General features: G+C 36.0%; 2 protein-coding genes across 4 annotated transcripts; one reads left to right on the top strand and one right to left on the bottom strand.

Moving 5' to 3' along the window:
• The first annotated feature begins 1,393 nt into the window (after positions 1-1,393).
• On the top strand, positions 1,394-3,138 carry LOC147509602 (uncharacterized). The gene is made up of 2 exons (XM_086601891.1): positions 1,394-2,034; positions 2,386-3,138. Exons 1-2 carry the CDS (start codon positions 1,437-1,439, stop codon positions 2,778-2,780), a joined length of 993 nt encoding a protein of 330 aa, XP_086458017.1. The 5' UTR covers positions 1,394-1,436; the 3' UTR covers positions 2,781-3,138.
• Positions 3,139-4,949: 1,811 nt separating this feature from the next.
• On the bottom strand, positions 4,950-18,010 carry LOC147509601 (LEAF RUST 10 DISEASE-RESISTANCE LOCUS RECEPTOR-LIKE PROTEIN KINASE-like 2.4). 3 transcript variants are annotated; one of them, XR_015218527.1, is made up of 15 exons: positions 16,650-17,848; positions 15,108-15,173; positions 14,894-14,984; positions 14,579-14,758; positions 13,841-13,918; positions 13,661-13,747; positions 12,506-12,550; positions 10,257-10,335; positions 8,739-8,808; positions 6,519-6,606; positions 6,345-6,434; positions 6,226-6,257; positions 6,019-6,135; positions 5,691-5,753; positions 4,950-5,327 (listed from the first exon to the last, which is right to left on the bottom strand). XR_015218527.1 is itself a non-coding variant. In XM_086601889.1 (14 exons), exons 1-14 carry the CDS (start codon positions 17,699-17,701, stop codon positions 5,196-5,198), a joined length of 2,238 nt encoding a protein of 745 aa, XP_086458015.1. In that variant the 5' UTR covers positions 17,702-18,010; the 3' UTR covers positions 4,950-5,195. The 3 variants fall into 3 exon arrangements, 2 of the variants coding, with proteins under 2 accessions (XP_086458015.1, XP_086458016.1); XM_086601889.1 differs by lacking the exon at positions 6,226-6,257 and having other exon boundaries at positions 16,650-18,010; XM_086601890.1 differs by lacking the exons at positions 4,950-5,327; positions 5,691-5,753; positions 6,345-6,434 and having other exon boundaries at positions 6,072-6,135; positions 6,226-6,298.
• Between the last annotated feature and the right edge of the window lie 4,365 nt (positions 18,011-22,375).

Here is a 22,375-nt window from a genome sequence, read left to right as displayed (position 1 = left end):
TAAATAAAAGAGTTGGAAAACCAATTTTCGAGTGAAAATAACCTGTAAAGACAAATCACTATTCATACCAAATTTCGGGTATGAACTTCAAATAGGTACGAACAGTGATTGTTCATACTCTAATAAGTGTTTTTACTGATAATATATTATGTTGAAGTATAAACACTGATTGCTCATACTATATACATTGGGTCGCTTTTGTTGGGTCGAGCTATTTATTATTTCACGTCTCCGAACTATTTTTAATTTCGCATCAAGAGTATACTTAATCTTTCATCTACCCCGTTTTTGTGAGTGATTAAAAAAAATGATTTTGAGAATGATTTTTTCGTTGGATTTGTCCTTGATAGTTACTCTATATTTAACTTTTGCGCCATTTATATGCAACAAATCAAATAATCACTCTCAAAATCCGATAAGGAGAGATCATTCTTTCTAAATTTTGGAGAGATCAAGGCAAATAGCTGTTGGATGGAGAAATTTCTTCTCGAGATCGAGGTTGTTGCATGGCCTACAACTGACAAACCACACCAAACCGTATGATCATGTCATCCAACGAGCGATATGAAGTGCACACTAAATTTAGAAAGAATGATCTCTCCTTATCATTTGCCCCATAATAGACTTCTTGACCAATGTGGATGGATCAAGGAAGTAACAAATTTGTGCAGATGATCCAGTGGCCCACAAGTCCAATGTCTTGACTCTTGATCACAAAGCTTTCTAGGCGTCAATCTTTTCTGATGGTTCACAGACGTAGTAGACCAACATTCACAGATCGTTTTCTTTCTTTCTGCCTTTTTCAAAGCGTGGTCGGTTTTAAGAATAAGACTAAGTGTACCCACTAAGCTGTTTAACACGTGTGAGGTCCCCGCACCCAAATGTCTGTCGCTTAAGGATCCCAAACAAACCTCCGCTGCTAACGGTCTATTATATGACCGTTGAGAAATTGCACTCTAATTTTAAAATTTTAAAATTGTTGCGACATACTGACATGCCCACCTCCTCCCTAGTCCCTAGTATGCTTCTTCTGCGTGAAATCCTTATTGTTTAGATTCTCTAGAAAGATTACTTTTACCTTATTTTAGTTCTAACCTTTTAGGAAGCCTAGCTTTGGTCGTAATATACTTCCTCATGTTGGCATTTGGGTCTTTGCCACCCCATATCGTGTCAACTAACTGTCACCCTTCTAGTGGTCCACTACGGATATACTTCACTTCAAACGGTGGTTAACTTATTAATGGCCACAAACAAGTGAAACAACACACCTTCCCACACATGGCACCTCGAACAACTCATTTTCCAAATCCAACGCTCCACATTCCATCACAAACTCCAGACTCAACTCTCTATATAAACTCAGCCCAACTCCCCATCCCATCCCCATTTCTCTCTCCACAACACCCAAACCCCCTCTCCCCTACTCGCTGCAAAAAATGGCAATCACATCTAGAACCACAAGCAACTGGTTCCTCTCTTTGAAAATTTTACTCACATCAACTATCATTTTTTCTGTTGGTGTATTTCTAAAGCTTTCAATACCAGTAATATTAAACTTCATGGTATCTGAACTACCTATTCTATGGAGTTCTATTCTTGCATGGCTAACCCCACCTTATCTTTACGTCGTTATTAATGGAATCATCATAACTATCGCTGCTTCTTCAAGATTTCAACATAAGGTTGATAATGATGATGATGATATCCATATTCAAGAATCAGAGCCTATTATTACAACTCCTTTCAAGCCCATCCCACTTCCAATAATGGATACACATTTAGATTTAAAGAGTCCCCTGCTTGTTTCTAATGAGTCAGATTTTGAAGAGGAAAGAAAGGTTCAAGTGGAAGAAGTAGAGAAGAAAGTTGTGCCAATTGAAGATGAAGTTGGATTTGTAATTTCAAGATCAAATTGGACCGTTAGTCGACGAGATTCCACTGAAATTCCAAACGAAATTTTGCCACTTTCGACTGAGAAACCGCTTGTTTCTGTTCGTTTCGGTCACCGGAAACCTGTTAAATCTAGCCCTGAAGGTAATTTTCACTTTCTCTTTTCATATTTTCTGTAGTTTTTAGGTGTGTTAACTTACTGCTAATGTGCGCTGAAAAATTCACTAGAGTGAAATGGGCAATTATTTTCATCTGTCAAATTTCCTGCCGCTTTTTTGTCGTTTTCCCAGAAACACGCAAGATTGAAACATTGAAATATATATATACTGCCAAATTTCACAGTTTCGTTTTTCCCTGAAGCACACTGGAATAGAACAAAAATCCAGCTGATTAAGATCAGAGTTAGTGCTTATAATGTCGAAATTACCCTCGTTAGTTGTTCTCTAGGTTGGGGTATAATAGTCATTGTATGTGTATTTTTTTGGTGGGAATCAGGTGGAAGAGTGTTGGGAGTAACAAAGCCGAAAAAACAGGACACGCTGGAAAGCACGTGGAAGGCGATAACAGACGGTCGTTCAATACCACTAGCAAGGCATCTTAAGAAATCGGACACGTGGGAGACTCACGGTCGTCACCACCATAGTAATACAGCTGGAGGAGCACAGGAACTAACCCCAGTGAAGAAGGTTAAGAAGTCTCAGACATTTAAGGATCGTACAAATATCATGCCATCACCCGGATCGGGCAACAAGCTCAAAAAAGAACCGTCACTGAGCCAAGATGAATTGAATCGGAGAGTTGAAGCGTTTATAAACAAATTTAATGAAGAAATGAGGTTGCAGAGACAAGAGTCTTTGAATCAATACAAGGAGATAGTTGATTATCGGTAATTTTAAAATATTTATGGAAAACGTTTACTTCCTAAAAAAAGGTGACAACTTAGGGGAAAAAACCTACTGCAAGTCCGCTGACTTGGCTTTTATAAGATGGCTTTATTATTTTGGGGTTAAATTGATTACTATATGAAACGTGGGTGTGTAAAAAATTGGATGGAAGAACTGAGGATGTCATTTTATTAATTTTTTGAAAGAAAATTGACTGATATGGATTTGGTTTGATTTGAGATATTAAATTTATTTTTTGGGTGCTGTTCGGAGATACTGGGGTGGATCAGATTTGTAAGGACTAATCATAATTGTTAGAAGTTTGCTGGGGTATGAATTTATGAAGAAACTTTGAATTCTGAAACTTACTAACTAGTCTGAAACTTTGAATTCTGAAGAATGACAATTTAATGAAAATGTAGAGAAATAATTTCAGATGGTCATATTATATTTTGTACATAAAACGCATGCATTAGAAATAGTCAAAAGACTTTTTTGCCATTTATGTCCAGTGGTGTGTGTGGCCAACACCCCAACGGCCACTCTGTTCCTGTGGTCTATGGGATTGGGGCCTCATTAATGTAACAAATGGAATAGATGAAATCATAAAATTCTCCATTGCTAAAAATCTCGGAGAAGCCAGACTTTCAACAACTCAGTAAGGGCTAATGAACAGCATATTTGTATGTTATGATTGGATTATTGGTACTGGTAAGTTTTCCAATCGTTGCCTATGAAACCCACTGCCAATTTCCAAATCTAAAATGCCCGTGTTTTTGCTGATAAAACTGATAGTGATTTTAGAGTGGAACCAGCTTGACATCCAAAACGTAGCTTCAAGGTTGCCTAACAAACTTTCGCTTTAAAGCTATCTATATGCTTCAGCTATCGAAGAAGTGAAAAATGAACATGATCTCAGTGGAACAAAAAAAAATGGACAAACGGATGAATACATTTGGAACCCTATTATGGTTCAAACTTCCTAGTGACCAAGACTCCATTTTTAGTAATGCCTTATTGGTGATGATGTAGCTGTTTGGTATGCGAGGTTGAATCTGGAATTCTTGAGTATGGTGAGCATATTCAGTTGTACTCATACAAAACGATTGCTGTACAGAACAAGAAACAATGTGCGATTAATACATTTTTTTTCTTTTTTATTTGATCTGAGACTTTTTCAGTTAATTTAGGTGATGGACAAAACAGAGAACAAGCAAATATTGCCAGTGAGGTGTATGGAAGTACGTAGTAAAATCACCCAACAATCTATATGGTCTCGAGAGTTCTCATGCATCGCTATAAGTACCATTATCAAGCTATCCAAGTGTATCCAATAATAATTGCCTACTTGGCTTGATGTACTTGGCTTACTAAAATCGGCAAAGACATGGGAACAAAAATTTCATTTACATAATCCGAAGTCCAAACTAATCCATTCACCTATCGACTACCGACACCATTGGCCCATTCCATGGCCATTGCATCCATGCTGAAGTCGCTTACATAGTTACATAGAATATGGGCAGAATATAGCACACGCTTCGGTCCCACCGAAGGCATATTAAATTGGACGAGGATGATGTTAATGGAGCTGAAGTAGCAACAAAGCTGAACCTACAATATCTATATCAGTTGAAATTTGTTTGGATTACGAAAACGATTTTACTTGCAGACTTGCAGTAGCATTCTGTTAAGCGGGAGTAGTTAAAGAGGCAATGAGGAGGCCTACAATTTAGCCAAATGGGCTGAATTTTTTGCCAAGATTTTAACATGAAGAATCATTAAGTTACCAGGAAAAATAAAAACCCGTGAGCACACAATATCATTTTTTTTCTTGTAGAAACTTAAGAAACGCTATTGAACACAAGTCGCTTATACGCTCGCACGACAATATTCGCTATCATCTCTATCCACAATGTTCAGAAGCTGAGATCTTCCTCTAGTTCGTGGTACTAAAACGAACATGATCTTAAACTACGCACGTATCAAGAGAGATTACCAATAAAACACTAGTGGGTGAGGGCCTGCATGTTCACGTGTTCCTCCTACATATCTCTTCCGTATATTTTCTATGGAAAGAGGGTACTTGGTGTTTGCTTCCATAGTTCAAAAATGTTTGGATATAAAAGTTCTGAAAGACGACAATGTAAATGATATTAAAGCCTACGAGGGCGATTTTGGGTTGGAAGTCGTGTTTACAATTGCAAATTAGGATTCATTCCTTATAAGATAGTACAGATATATACTGACAAGTAGACAACAATATACAAATGAACATCAAATCTATCCAATTACAATGCGATATACTTAAAATAAGAAAAAAAAAATGAAAAGGAAAAACATAACCAAACTATACAAACTTGTTCCCTTCATGATAGTGATGAGAAAGGAGAGCAAGCAGATTGTTCCGCTGCACTAAAACTATGTTAGCTTCCTCCATAGGGAGCCTTCTAAATGTGAGAGACATTTGACCTTCGGGAAGACAAAACCAGCCTTTGGAGGGTTACCATCTACAAGGGAGTTCCCATAAATTTCCTTGCACTCTTGTACAACCTGTTCACAAGAGTGATCAAAATATTCAGCACAACTTCAAAAAGAAGTCACTCAAGTTCCTATTATAAAAATTACCTAAGCCTTGTGTGACAGGATATAGAATTAATGATTTTTTACTTTTATGGTCAAAACACTTTTATATTTTGGGTTTTCGCACTGCACTCACAGTGAATTTAAGTCTGATTGGATTCAACAGTCAAAGTGAGAAAAAGAAAAAAGAAAATATGGTCCAAGGCAAGCAACACAATGTAATATGTGGTAGAGAATTTTGATGGCTGCTTCGTGTTTCAACAATACGGCATTCTCTTTTAAGTTTTTACTGTGGCACTTCAATCTACTCAACTCACGGCTAATAATGCTTACCTCCTTAGCATCATTTCTTGGTATGCTCTCTCGCAGTCCCACAAGCTTCTCAACGACCTCAGGCTACAAGGTATAAAGCAGAGACTGTTACATGACCAACCAGTCAAGGTAAAAGTGGATTTTGGGCCTAATCGGACAGCATCATATACTTATAACATGCATGCAGTATCCAAATTACTGAATTAATATCATTGGCCAACCCTGTATTTGTTGCATTTTGGTTCAAACCATGGTACTATAACTTTGAGATACTAGTGCATACTGCATAGCGTATTGATATTAGATAAAGAAAGGCAAATCAAGTTGACAATCTGACAATGTTACTCACAGGGCAGTCACGCTTGTGTTCAAGAATATTTGTATAGATGAGTGTAAATTCATTGTGGCTCTCAGCAGATGCAAGCTTTCTTAAATCACTCAAAATTTGCACCCTGTTTTCCACTTTCTGCACAAGATTCATAAAAAGGAGAGCAAATGTTGCATAAGACGTAGAGAAAAGCATGCCATAAATGTTCTGAAAAGTTGCAATCCATACCGTTAGGCATTAACAAAACCCATAACTGTGCCCTAGGAGAGTACGGGGATTAGAATGAGGGGATTGCGACATGCTTCAAGATGAGAAAATATTATTAGAAGTATTGGAGTATTACTTACAGAAACATTAATATACTCCTTAAAAAAGTCCATGAGAACCCCTTCGTCTAGCCTCATCCGTTCAATTGTTTCATACTTTATGTAGTACCTCTACACACAAAAACAACATAAAGAAAGGAAGATGGCACAGAGATTCCACATGTAAGACAGAAAGGTATCTTCTCTAGTTCATACCTGAGTAAGGAAATGATCAACATAAAGAACCACTGTTACCTCCAGGCAAGCCTCTACAAACCTTGTAAATGATCTTTCTTCAATGTACCTTGAGGCAAACAGTTAAAGCAGTGAGTATATAATTCAGCTCTAACAATGTACCCCGCAATCCAGACATTTAATAACTATAAGTAAAACACACAGCCTATCACATTATAGGAGCATGAGTTATGCAGTCAAGTTAATGAAAATGAAAAATAACAACTCCAACAGTTCAACGACATTAGAAGAAGGGGTTCTCATGTGTTCATTATGTTTAACAGGATGTTGGAAAGTAATATCCCCAGATTTCCCTTTTTTCTCTTTAGAGGAACAGTTTTGACATTTGAATATTACACCTGAAGTAAGGGTTTGAAATTCTTTTAAATCTTATTCATTTGAAAATGTAAAATATCCAAACAGTCTCAAGAGAGTGACAATATTGTTATACCCCTATTCTGAAGAAATATAGGCACATTGCTGACATACTGAAGTGCTTTTCTTCCAAGATTTGGAACTTGCAGAGCATGCAATATCTCTGTTCCAAATAGCAATGATGTATCACTTGAAGAAATATAGGCACATTGCTGACATACTGAAATGCTTTTCTTCCAAGATTTGGAACTTGCAGAGCATGCAATATCTCCGTTCCAAAAAGCAATGATGTATCACTTGATGTCCAAAGGTGAATTTCCAAATTTTTAATATTCAAGCATCTTGGAAATCAGTCTTTGGAGTTGCGCATTATAGTACAATAATGTATGGTACTTAATTGGTGTAGTGTATAAATTTAAAGGAAAGAGCACAATAACATGCTGTCATGTGGCAGGTGCCGACTAGCAAAGTCGGTAAAACCTTTGGGTGATGATACCAAAGGTCTGGGAGTCGAACCCCGCCAGCATCAAAGAGTTACTGATCTCATTTAAAACAGGCTTGCCAATCAAAATAAACAAAAAACATGCTGTCATGCGGATGCCTAGTAGCAAGATAACCTATTAGGAGCACAGGTCCAACAATGACTTTTGGCTCCAGAGGATTTGGGGTGAACCCTTTCCAAATATCCAATTCAAAATTACGAAATGCCACTCCAAATTTTTTGGAATCCACTCTACAATACTTCTATCAATAAGTTTCTAGCTGTCTTCATAAATAAAATATAGGTTCATGTTCATAGCCTGAAAAAATTAGATCAAGGTGTAAGTCAAAGAAAAGAGAAAAAGGTGTAGACATGTAGAGTTCAAGAGGAAAAGGTGTAGACATTATAATTCTGAGGTCATAAAAAATGTAATATTTTGGCAATACTTGAAGCAAATGTGAATATGAGCGGAAGAAAATAAAATAATGAACTCTAGTTGACAGCTAACATGTATAGGTGCTCCGAACACTGGGAACGTTTCTGCGAACTTCACCTCTCACTCCTGCTCAATGTCATGGTCAATAGGTTGAAGTCAAATGGTCAAACTCTTTTTTTTCCAGACCAAAGGTGGAGAAGTAATTCTAAATCTCAGAACCAGTCATGATATAGGAGATTTGAGAAAAAACTAGGACATATATTGATTATAAGGGTAAAGGGGACAAGCATTGGCGTCCCATATGAGATCACCCGAACTAACACTCTGAAGCCTCTAAAACACATGTAGGCTACAGCAAATACACAAACTTATGGTAACAAAAGGAGAGAAAGAGAGGGGGGTTCACTTCTCAGAACTTGAAGCAACAACAATGCAATTGAAATTAGGAATATTGAGGTTCCTACGTAGTATTCTACTGAAATGTATTTGCAAAACATCTAGTACATAAAATTAATTCCAGAGGATAATGTATTAATGTTGTTTAGAGTTCTAAGGGGGCATCTCCCAAGGGGAATTTTTTAGGAAGTTTCTGTTACGTAAAAGTCGGATATTTTCTTATATATAAATATAGAGTATTAGAGTGATTCAAGGCCGAAACCAACTAAGGCAGTATCCTCTTTTTCTCTCTTTTCTCTCCAAACTTTCTACTCCATTAACAACAGTACAGTTTTTACTTTTTACTAATGTGATACACTAATCACCAGAAATAAAAGATGTTAGACATAACACTAAATGTGACTGATGATATCTAGAAGAAATGGGTTCATGGTGACAAATAAAGAAAAACAAAAGAATCAAGGTCACATACCAAGTCCACTGTTACAAATATATACAACTAAAAAAAACTTACATCTTCACATCTGAAAAATAGTCACCAAAAGTTGCAGCTAGATACTCTGTAACCAACCCCTCTAACCAATCTGAAATTGTAGAAAGAGAGGATATAGTACAATAAACAAAAAAAAAAGTAAAAAAATAGAAAATAAAAATCCCCCAATTCTTTGTTTCTCAATGTCCAAAGTCTGATGATGATTGAGAAGCCAAGACTTTTTTATACGAAAAAAAAAAGTCAATGAACAAATAAAAGGGAATATAGCACACTAAAGTAAATGCGGATCTAGCTTATGACATCGTACTCCAATGTGTCCTTACATCAATCCCTTCTATGGTGTTTGAATGGAGGAAACCTAGAGACAGTTTAAACATGAGTGGTCTTGGTAACAGTGAGGGATCCAAAAGACGAGACATGAGAAGAGGCCTCAAAATTGCCAAAGGTTACAACTAACTATGACTGTTATTTGCCTTTGCGCTTCTCTGGATTGAAATGAGGTCTTCATCTTATTAACTTCGGGATAATTTTATGTGTTGGTGTAATCGTCCACTGGGTATATGCATCTTAGTGTGTTCATACCAAAGATTTAGCATCTCTGATATATTTCCTTGGGATTGAAGTTACTCAATCCACGAAAGACATTTACATATCACAGAGGGAATATGTACTAGATTTGCTTTCAGAAACTATTGCTTGGTTCAAGTCTAGTTCATACTCCTATGGACTCTACTGTGGAGCTTGATGCTGAACTGTGAGAAGTATTTGATGATGTTGATCGGTACAGCCAAATGGTCGGAAAGATGATATGAATATATGAGACTATGAGACTATAAGTGTGATTAGCAGGTTCATGCATGCACCTCGCAAGCCACACTGGGAGGATAACGTTTGTGATCTCAGGTATCTGAAGAGTTCTCCATGCCAAGCCATCACTTTCATTGTGTCGTGGTTTCTCCGCTGATGATGGGGCTGGCATTCCAACCATGGTCACTTATTGCATTACTAAATAATCGGACAGGGTTACATGTTCCACCTTTTGCTAGTGAGAACAATGCACGATTGGATTATCTTCTTCAAGAATTCCATCAATCAATTTGTTCTGCTTTAACTTTCTACTGCATCAATCTTAGCGCCACCTACTTGGCTTCCAACCATATAACTTTGAGGAGTCATGGAGTACAGTTTGGTTCTTATGTTGATAAGATGACTGACTATGGCTGTGGCTTCTGTCCAATCTCGTCCATCCATGACCGCCATTTGCGGGGGAGCATAAAGCCAGCTCACTCATTCCTCCCCAATATTTCTTAATATATTCTATTTGTTACCTCTTAGTGTTGCTTGCGGAGCACGTTTTCTCATGTATTTAAGTGTCCAGCTTCAAACCTTTTCCATTCCGACCTAAGTGGGATGTCTTAGTTACGATGCAGATGCATGTTAACCCCCGATCTTATGGTTGTATTGATTTTAGTTTCTTCTTTATTTAATATAAAATTACTGACAAAAACAATAGATGATGGCGGAAGCTGAATAATGTACCTTTCTGGTAAAGCTTAGCCAATAACTCTTGCACTCCCTGGTCTTCAAAGATAAAACAAACAGTTTGATGCATAGCTTCCTGCCATTACAATATGAGCACTTGAAACAGGAAAGTGTATAAGATAATATGAGAAAATTTTAATGCTCTATGATATCCATGTGAATGCAAACTAAGCTACTTTAACAAGAAAAATATCCCTAAAAGGATACAATGCAATACCAAATTGTCTGTCTACAAAATAAGGACTCAACAGATACATTAAGCATCAAACCAAATGAAACCATACATCAATGTGTTGTTGGATGATGTATGTTTCTGGACATATCATGTTACCTAATCAGAGGAGATGGAAAATACGAAACATATTGACCAGGAACTCCTACAAATCATTGATAGGGGTTGAGGAAATTGCGATTTTTAGCATGGCTGAGTGAATGGCTCAGGGAAGCCATTGAGAAAGTAATGAATCCCACCTGGAAGACGCACAGAGATGGTAGGTATCTCTACTCCATGATTTTTAGAAAGGAGAAATTAAAAAAAGATCTGGCTACAGGGTATTGTTGTCCATTTAACTAAGCACGTGATAAACGACATTGAGGATCGCAAGTACTTGAGGACTCCCCCCCTCCAGGCTGGCCATCAGGCTGAGTAGCTTGCGATCAACTAACGCTCGGCTCGAACTCCCTCGTTTAACAGTACAGTCAGTCCGAGCACGTTTTAAAACACGAACTCGAACTGAAGAAGCTCATATATTACATTGTCTGAATTCTACCTCTATTTATGCTAAAATATCTCTAGTTTGTGTTTAATTTGAGCTTCTACACAACAAAAACAAGTCCAATCAAACTTGGGAACTTGTGATCCAATTTGAACTTATAGTTTAGAACAATTCCCCCCATGAGCTACTCAAATATTTGGCGAGCCAAGCTTGAGCATGAAATAAAGCTCGCATTGAGTTTGAGCTCGACTCAAGAGCCACACAAGTCGAGCTTGAGCACCCTAAAACTCGACGACCAGCTCCCCCCTTGATGAGCTACTCGAATACTCGGCGAGCCAAGCTTGAGGATGAAAATAAAACTTGCATTGAGTTTAAGCTCGACTCAAGAGCCACACAAGTTGAGCTTGAGCACCCTAAAACTCAACGACCCCCCCTCCCTACATAATTCCATAAGTGGGCCTACCCAAAGATTATTTATTAGATATATTGGTGGAAATGATATCCTCATAGTGGAGATCATTCTCAGTAAAATCAGTTCATTTAGACGTTTGTAACCAATTTTTTTTTTTTTTTTTTTTATTGTTATTAATTATTATTATTTTGTTTTATTTTTTTTTTTATGTAATGCATGTTTCAAGGAGTTCACAATTTCCCAACTCTTTGATAAGGTTTTCATATAAAGTAATTTTTCCAAACATGATCTCCATGGGGTGACGAGATCATATCCACCAAAAATCAACTCTTTATTCATTTTGTAGACCCACTTTTAACATTTCATTGTGACACTATGGCATTATTAATTGGATGAGAGGGGGTAAAAAATTCCATAGGAGTACGGAAGTTAAAGTAATACTTAAGTTAAAAACGTCAAAATATTTATATAAGGGTCGTCATATAGGCACCATGGCAAATGAATAATTAAGGGTCATCAAAATGTTTATTTGACGGTTGCCCTCCAAATGCAAAAACAAATGGGTCTTATAATTATGAATAAAAACAACAATCTTTTATAGGATTTATTAATATTTGAAATCAAAACAATAATTTTTTAAGTAGTTTTTAATAATATTCAAAATCAAAGTAAGAAGCTTTTATGAAATTGTTCACCAAGTGAAGACAAAATTTTGAGGTACCCCAACACAAAAGCAAACAAGTCTCAATATTTAGTTATTTACGAATCGAAACAAGAACCTTTTCCTAATTTTATCAATATTTGAAATCAAAGCTAAAGTGTTTTACGAAATTTATATAGCATTTGAAGATACCCATTACAATTATGAAATTTACAAACATTTGAAAAGGGTCATTAGTTCAATTCAATGGGAGATAAAAGAAAACTAATCAAAATTAACCAATTTTTTTTAAAAACTTACAAATCTTAAGTGGTGTCTATTTAGTTTTGGCGTCTGCTTGGTTTTGTTTTGGGTGTGGGAACTGGGAAGCCCTTGGTAAAATAAGTGGTGCCTATATGACAACCTTTATTTAATTACATTAGCCAAAGATAAAAAACAATAACAAATAATTACAGACCTTTTCCACCTCTAGAAAACCTTTGCAAGTGTCCTCAAGATTAACCTGGAAAAAAAAAAAAAAAAAAAAAACAAAACAAACAATTAGGCGTATGGGCTATAAGTACTTAAAAAAAATGCCGAGGAAGTAATAAAAAAGGAGCAACATGACAGTGTCAGAATACTCACTGTTATGGGAGGTGTGCAAGGCCACACAACCCAAATGTGAGTACAGTAACTTTATAAGCTTAACGCAACTAAATCCAGCTAAAAAATAGTGGAGGTAATCAGATCCCTTTCATTTAATAAAAATAAATCATCTCTACATACATCTTCCTGCAAACCATTCTCAATTTTAAAGGTAAATCACACCCACAATTGATCACCCATGATCCTCCATTTACTGCCACTACATGTTCTCAGATACCCAAGTCTCACAATCACGTCCAGAGACCATAATGACCATTGATATCTTTCTTTTCTTTTTTCAAATTACATCAATTCAAAAGAGTAGCTTGCCAGAAGTAGACTACTCAAGACCTAGATGCCATAGACCCGTTGCAGCCCAAGGGACATATCCTTGCAAAGAGCACCACAATTGTTAATTAGACCTTTGTGAGGCCATCAACGACAAATACTGCTCGATGTGAACAAGACTATGGGCATGGCTATTATGTTTGATCATTACAGGCGTTGGTTGGAGCCTATATTACTACTCACACTATATACGCATATAAATCAGTAGATGCCGATTCTTAACAAGGCTTTTTATACTTGGTGGATTCTCTAGTCTTCATGATCATGTGTGACTAAAAAAGTGAAGGAGAGTTGGAACGGTACACTTCAACAAAGGCAAGAATGTTTTAGATAAATTATCATATTTCCTCAAAATAAAAGAGTTCTTTGACTTGCCCAGTTTTAAAAAAATGAAGGGATAAAATCTGGACGAAACAGTTGTAGACCAAAGCAAAACAAGACATCCTTGTTTAACTTCCTACAGAACAATATTCTTAATTGAAAATAAATGGTCACCCAAACAGAACGCCTCATAACTTACAAAAAATTGAGTATAAACCAAGAATATTCAACTGTAACTAAAACATGACAAAGAAAAGTCAATAAAATATTAAAGTGAGAATATCTTGGGGTGAAGGGTGGGAAAGGAATATAGCAAAACCTGCTTAGAGTAGTTCTGCGGAAGAGCTTCCATAGTGCTGTTGCTGAGCTCCATTGCGAGATCATAGCAGTGGAGATTGTTGTTGATCTGTTGAAATACGCATTGCAATTATAGATGAACAAACTATATGTATGGGCATTAAAACGTTTTAAAGCACTAAAAATTCAAGGATTCCCTAACCAAGGCGCATAAAGGCTCCAAAAATAGGGCTGGTTCTGTTAGTCTGCGTCTTTCAGCTGCTTGAAAATTATTCATTACCTGCAACAAATACAAGCTGTCAAAAATCAACAAACGACACTCAATACAGGCCGAACATCAATATGGTAAGATTCCAGGATCATTTTTTAACCGTAAAGATAGCAAAATAGTGAAAAGACGAAGGTTATTTATTAGAACCAATAAACAAATGAAGAAACAACCTAAGACTTGCTTCTTTTAAATACTTGAGTGGGACTAATATACGCAAAAAATGTAACAATTCTAATTTCAGTACAAATGAATTGAAGGCGCACAGTCACATACTTGCTCCTTCTAACACTAACACTATGTACTTAAGACTCCGTTCCCTAATTAGTGTGCTTAAGACTTTGTTAGCCAACCATGATTTCAGGTGTCAAATGCCTTCCTTACAATGAATTATGTTTCTATTATTATTGAAGTTTCTACTTCTAAAGTTAAAGATTGTCAGATAAAACTATTCATCTGTTAACAATAAGCTTCCTGCTGAAGAGATATCTATCTCTTTTTTTTTTTTTTTTTTTTTTAGGCAACTTGAATTATATCTTTAGTTTCATGAAATATCACAAATCCCTCATCCCAGCATAGAAGACTGTCTTCTGTCATGTGAAACATTGAGAGTACAGACCAGAAAATGTCCCTTTGCACAACAACAACCTAAAAATATAAGACCACACTTACCTGAATAATAGCCAAAGCGATGTGATACAGCATGACATCTGTCCCACTGTCCCGGGCAATTTGCACTTGTGCCCCAAGGATTCTGAATAGCTCCGCCGCAGCAGGTGTGTAAAGTTTCCCGTCCTCTGTTTTCTTTGGCGGTTGTAATTTTTCAGCCTCTAGGATCATGGTGTACCATTTCTAAAAGACAAAAATATGTTATATTAAAAAGGACAATAGCCGGGTCAGGGTGAGGGGATATCCTCTTAGAACTCTAACAAATCTGAAAAACCACAAATTTATTATATCATGCATATATCAAGAAAAATAAAGAACCTGCTTAGGAGAACCAAATGAAATAATATCCAGAGCCTCATTCAAGTCTGTTGGAGCATTTAGACTGGCTACAGAGTGACCAATGCTTTCCCTATAAGGTTAGAAAAGCCAAATAGAAAGAGTCAGGGACAAAAAAACAATACAACTAACAAGAACAACTTTCTCAATGCCAAAAGGTTCCCAAAATACTGATCTAACATACATACATGCATACCTTGACAGGATTGCACCAGACATAGATCCTGAAAGAACTTCCCCACTCTGCTCTGCTACATCTAACCTATAAGGTCCATAAACATGTAACCAAATCAAATCGAAACGGATCTTAAGACAAATTCAAAGCTACCCATTACATTTCTCACTATTTCCAATCAATACACTTCCATTCCAAGTTAGGGAGGCATCCTTAGCATGGAGCTAAGATAAGTGCTACCCCCAAATTGTTGTCAACGTTACCACACATTTATATCCTTATCTATGTTGTCAAGGCCACGGAGAGGCACTAGGCTTCCCAACAATTTTTGCTAACATTTTCGCAAAGCCTTTGAGAGCAAGTCATAACGATTTTCACTAAAATTGACTGGCACGTTTGGGCGCCTTGGACAACATAGATCCTAATGAAGTGAAAAGAGGCTTATAAATTTACCCCTCTAACTGCGATATTTCGGTATTCCTAATGCCTAACCAAAGAACTCTGTTCTTGGATCCAACACTTGTTTGTCGCTCATGCCAAAAGTCAACCCACTTTATAGGTGGTCGTGACAAATTCACATTGATGATCTAAATGGTAATTTCATACCATTGCTTCCCATCTTGAAATAGTCCACAGTTCTTGAATTCTTGTTTAATGCCATTGTATACAAAGCGCTTCCAAAGTCCTAAACAAACCCGAACCTTCTCAAACTCTCTCACAATTTTTAACACAAAAGCAGTCCTTAACGCTCTGTTTTTTTTCATAACCTTCTTCAAATGTAAAACGCAACCAAATTACTTTTTACGTAAGCAGTCACTCCATCAATTGCATAGAATAGATAGACTATAACACTGCCTGCCAATTTGTACACCAAGACGCTTCTACCCATTCCCAACTACACCACAAAAGTTAGCAACGACATGTATTCCTGTTTCCCTAGTCAGCCAAGTAAAAACTATAAACTTACAATTTTGAAAGTGAGTTATGTTTGTGAAAGCTAGAACTCACTGCAAATATCAGATATATGAAAAATATAAATTAAAATAAGTGAATAAAATATGATATGAACCAAAGTAGATACTAAAATACCATACAACGGGTACCCTAACCTTTTAAGATCATACCAAACGTGCAGCTAGAACCAAGGCATTCATAATGCAGATCAAACTCAAAGCATGGCTTATCTTTCTAAACACGTGCAAACTTGTGAAAACCAGAAGAAAACATTTTAAAAACCCAAATTCCACGTTATTGATGAAACAGTAAGTGGGTGAGAAAAAAACAAAGCATAAAATATGCAAGCATTTCCATTATCGGCAAATCTCTGTAAGACCTGACGGACAAAATAAAAAAAAAAAAAAAAGGAGACATCTGATCAATGGAATCCCACATTTTATGAATCCAAAACTTCCTTAGCAAGTGTTTTCCATTGTGTGCTTAATTTGCTATTACAATACACTAGAAATAAATTGGAATTATTTCAGAAACATTAAACTCTCAAGCTCAATCCACACCATAACAAACTTAGAGCATCCAAAACTTATTTTCAGAAAGAAATCATACCGTTTATCAGAGGAATGAAAGCCTACAGAAGAAACTGGCGGTCCACTAATACTTGTGGAACCATCTATCCAGTAGCATACACTTGAAGCCATTGAAGAGACACAATACGGATATAGCGGATTAGGAGGCGGACGAAGCTGAAAGTTCCCCTCAAGAACTTGCACCACAAGACTCATGGTTGGTCTTTTATCAGGGCTGTGCTGAGTACACCATAATGCAACCGTAGATAATGTCTTTGCTTTCTCTTTATTCTCCTCCTCAATGCCGCAACCATCTATAAGATTGTCTATTTGTTCTTTCTCAAACATGTCCCAAACTTGTCCAGGAAACCAATCTTGGCCCTCACAAATTTTCCTTCTACCCAAAACTTCAAACAATAACATGCCAAAACTGTAAACATCACTTTTGTAAGTTACTGGCATTTGCATCCACATTTCTGGGGCAGCAAATCCACGGGTCCCTCTGAAATGAATTACGGATATATGACTTACATCCCTTTTCGAAACCTTAGCCAATCCAAAATCTGCAAGCTTAGGAGTATGATTTGCGTCGAGTAGCACATTACTAGCCTTTACATCATAGTGAATAATCACCTTCCGGCAGCTCTCGTGCAGATAAGAGAGCGCTTTGGCTGTCTCAGTTGCAATATCATACAACTTCTCCCACTGTAAATTAAGATGGTTCTCGTACAAAACCTTATCAAAAGATCCATTCATCAAGTATTCAAACACAAGTGCTTTCATTTCTTCCTCAAAGCAATACCCGTAAAGTCTAACTAAGTTTCGGTGAGATGTACTGCTCATTGTACTCAATTCAGCAATGAATGTGTATTCTAACACATCTGTCGTGATATTCTTCAGTACCTTAACGGCTATTTCCTCACCGTTAGGTAATTGGCCTCTAAAAACATCTCCATACGCACCCGAACCTAAATGAATTGTGAAGTTTGTTGTAAACTTTGTAAGATGCTCGTGTGTATAGCGTTGTATTTTCTCGCTTTCTAGCTCACCTATTGACACTTCAATTGACTTTGTTCTGCCTTCTTTCAACATATTCACAGCTTTCAGAGTTTCTTTCTATCACTTAATAATCTTTACAAGGCATCCAAATCTTCTTCATCAAGTCCACTGCGGTCCTCATCCATGATCCACTTCAGAGCTGAAAATGAGGTAAACTATTGATATTCCAACGAGAACATATTACGGAAATGGGGGTGCAACGAGAATCGGTCTCACCTAAGCTGGTTGACATTTGAAAATAACAAGTTTGCTCAAATTGTTTATCTTCTATCTTTTATTATTATATAATAGTAATAAAAACTGATATTATTATTATTATACCCGTACTGTCTCCGTAATTGTTTATCTTCCTGGATAAGAGACCACCACTTTCCAAGCCAAAAAAGAAAGAAAGTGGAATAACTCTTTTGTCCTCAATTAGAACAAGTTGCAAGATGTTACACTGATGTCGGATTTGAAGTTTTAATTTTGAAATCAAAATCATACGTTGTGGTGTGGTTTAGAGAGAAGAATAAAAGAAAGAGACAGAAGTTGAGTCGGTGACTTCAAAATTCAAATAACACAATCCAATATAGTGTCGGGCCACGTGGACGGGACAAACACAAGAAATGGCGCCAAATCATCTGGATCCCTATTTATGTCGGAGCAATGAGACTTATCATATCTAGTTCTTCTTTATCCACTTTTGTTAATTATACCTGTTGGACTTTATTTTACCTGGAGTAGCCATTGAGTTAAAGAGGTAATGAGGAGGTCTACAATTTAGCCAAGTGGGCTTTAAAATCTACTCGTTAGAAGTCCCTTCCTGTATGGCTGTGAATTTTTTTACTAAGATTCCTCTTTAATCTGAAGAAACATCAAGTTACCATGAAAAATAAAAACCCATTATTAGCATACAAAACGAGATCATTTTTTGGCTTGTAGGAAAACTTAAGAAGGCCCTATAGAACAAAAATTGCTTATACGCTCATACGACAATATTCGCTATCATCTCTATCCACGATATTTAGAAGCTGAGATCTTCCTCTGGTTCGTGGTACTAAAACGAACATGATATTAAACTATGAATATCATTAAACTATGAATATCAAGAGAGATTACCAATAAAACATGAGGGAATGACTTTCAGGGACAAAACTGCCGAAAAAAAAGGTAACTCTAAGGACACATTTTTTTCACGGTAACTCACAAGGACCGGATAGATAAAATGTCAAGTATACTCCTGACAAGAAATAATTAACGGCCCAATCCAGACGAAATGACCCGGTGTATTTAGTATGAACATTGAATGTTCATACCCAATAGTCATTTGGGTATGAACATTGATTGGGTATGAACATTCAATATTCATAGTCCTTTGGGTATGAACATTGAATGTTCAGGGTATAGACATTGATTGGGTATGAACATTGAATGTTCATAGTTCTTTTGGTATGAACATTCAATGTTCATACATCAATATATTGTATAAGGTACATTCACCTATTTGGATATAAACAATCATTGTTCATACATCAGCAGAAGGTATGAACACTTATTGTTCATAGTAAAATGACAGATAGGGTGAAATCAGAAAATATTTATTTTAAATCCGGGCTATTTGTCTTTGAGGGTTATTTTCACAGAAGGGTATAACTGACATTTAAAAAAAGTAAAAGGGCCGGGCCAATTTATTTTGTCCTTGAGGGTTCCTAATTTTGAAATAGTGGGCTCGTGAGTTACTTTTCCCTAAAATTTGTCCTTGTGAGTTACTCACAAAAAACAGTGTCCTCTAGAGTTACTTTTTCCCCAAATTAGTCCTCTGGACTATTTTCTTGATAAAACATCCTATTAAGGATATACATGAGTCAAATCAGTCAAAGATTAATGAAGTCAATAGTCAAGGAGTTCAGTCAACAGTTAAGACAAGATTATGATAGCTTAGCTTTTTGTAACAAATTCTGTTGTAACTAACATGTGTAGTATATACAAACAATTGGAATCATTCTTTCATTCGGTTAATAAGAAATACATTTATCATTTATCATTTTCATAATATCAGAGCATGACACCATCTGGTGATCGATCCATCAAAAAAAAATTCATCCTAATTTCTCAAATCATCATTGAAATCAATTTGATTATTATCAAATCAAAGAAATCCTTTGAGGATTCATCTTTAAACTCAAATTATGAGAACCAATCAAACAAATTTTCCATCTATCATGATGAATAATCAATTTGCTTAAGGTATTACTACGATCAATCCAGTAAACCCTAATTCCAATGCTGATGCTCAAATTCCAACAATTTCAGATTCAATTGTCAATTCAACAAACCCTAATTAGGTTACTGATGCTCAAATTCTAGTAGTCCCTAATCCAATTGTTGCTGATGGTAATCCAACAAATCTCAATTCTATGAATGTGAATTTTACTCCAAATCCCAACATCAACCATCAAATTTCAATCAAATTACTCAATCTCAAATTCCAATTTTTCCATAATCAATTTTATATCAAGATGCACATTAGTATTCAATGGTTACACATAATCACGGTGTAAATCAGTATCCAATGGTTGTTCCACCTGTAACAAGCTCTTATCCTTTCAGAATATCTACAATCTTGTTACTATGAAACTTGATAAGGAGAATTGGAGGACTTTATTCTTCTATGTTCTTACAACTTATGATCTGCTTGGTCTCATTGAAGGTACGGATGTTTGCCCACCTAAGTTCTTGATTGATAATGCTGGTAATTTTACTTCACATGTAAATCCAAATTATATTGCTTGGGTTAAGAAAGATTAGATGCTTTTGATTTGGATTAGTACGTGCTACTCTGTCACAAGAACTGTTACCATATGTTGTTGGATTAACAACTTCAAAAACACTATGGGAAGCCCTACAAACTAAACTTTCTACTATATATATATCTAGGTCACATGTCATTCAACTTAAAAGAAAGCTTCAAGACATTAGGAAAGGTGGATCCCCAATGAATGAATATCTTCAGAAAAATAAACAAGTGTGTGATAAGCTGGATGCTGCTGGTTCTCCTGTTAATGAAGGTGATATTGGATAACAAAGATTTAATAGATGTAAAAACAATGTTTCTACAGTACTAAATCATGCATATCAATATATAATAATGCTCTTAATATCATAGAATAAAGGGAGTAGCTAGTCATGTTCTATCAACTCTTGCTTGCACGTACTTGAATGCTTATCTAGACTAAACAAACTATTCACTAATGAGAGTAATAATATGCTATGATAAAAACAGTAAACTAAGGTATACAAATAGTGAATTAACTATGAGAGAAAGATATAGAGAAAGTAATAAATCCACCTAATGATTAGTTTCATGCAAGAATCGAATTATTCATTGAAAAGTAATCTTATTTAGGTTTTTCCACAATGATCCAACCTAAAACCTCAAACTTCATCATCCCTAGTAACAACCTACATCTCTATAGTCATTATTAATTACTAGCATGTAGGATTATTATAACCAAATCTCTCAACTTAATCATAACAATTCAAAGTTTAATTTACTATATGCTTATTTTGTAAGTCATACAATAAACTAAACTCATTGAAGCACATACACAATTAAATAATTCTACTAAGCAATCTATTCCTCATTAGGCTTCATAATCACTCTCTCTAATGGGAGATTAGCCTAATATCATTGGATTCAAACTAATTAAACAATAATAAGAAGACATAATAACAAAGAACTTGAATTGAATTGAAGAAGGTTTAATGGTGGCTACAAGAATAAACTTATTAACCCTAAACTACACTAACCTACTCTACACTAAAGAAAGGGAGGGGAGGGGAGGGGGGAGAGAAGAGAGAGAGGAAAATTTAACCTTAACCCTCTTTATATAGGAGAGAGGGTTAGGGTTATATTTTTGTGTATGGGGCAAAAAGGGGGACTTTGGGCCTCTAATGTAAGCTCAAAGTAGGTTCAGTCTAAAGGGGCCACTATTGCTGGAAATTACTTAAGTATCATTTTCGTCCACTTTTACAGCTCTGATTGGGGAAATGTCGGGTCCATTTGAAATTTAGTTTTGAGACGGTCGTTTTGACATAAGGTAGACCCAATTCTGATGCCTGAGTCCAAAGATATGCTCTTTTGAAGTTCTGATAGTTTTTTGTCCACTACAAAAAAAAAAAACTTTTAGTCTCACTTTTAATTTGAGGCTTTGTGTCGTTTTTACCATAAAGTGACACAATATGGCCTAATGTGTCACTTTAGATTGGAAGTAGAAGCGGAGGAGGTATTTTGTGTCAGTTTTACAGATGTTGTGTCACTTTTCTATAATGTGACACAAAAAAAAAAAAAAAAAAAAAATTATGTGTCACTTCTAAAATAATCGAGACTAAATATTGATGAAATTCTCCCCCAAACAAAAGTGACACAAGAATTTTCTTTTGGCAAACAGAAAAAAACATAAGTGACACATGAATTTGGGCGGGTGCTTGGAAGTGAAAATTTTGATTCTCGCGAAAAGAACTGCCCAACTTAAAACTTCTATTGGGCTCGGACAACTAACAAAAGAGCCCTCATACTCTCACTCTCTTCCCTTTATTGCTCATACTCTATCACTCTCTTCTCAAAATCTTCCCTTTTTCTATCTCTCACACTCACCAACTATCAGCAACAAGGTATCCATAAATTTTGTTCTTTTTTTAGGCTTTAAATTGTTGAAAACAAAA

Source organism: Coptis chinensis, chromosome 3, assembly GCF_015680905.1.
Source record: "Coptis chinensis isolate HL-2020 chromosome 3, ASM1568090v1, whole genome shotgun sequence".
Lineage (NCBI taxonomy): Eukaryota > Viridiplantae > Streptophyta > Magnoliopsida > Ranunculales > Ranunculaceae > Coptis > Coptis chinensis.
Note: the sequence above shows the minus strand (reverse complement) of the source record. Positions and strands in the feature narration are given on the sequence as shown.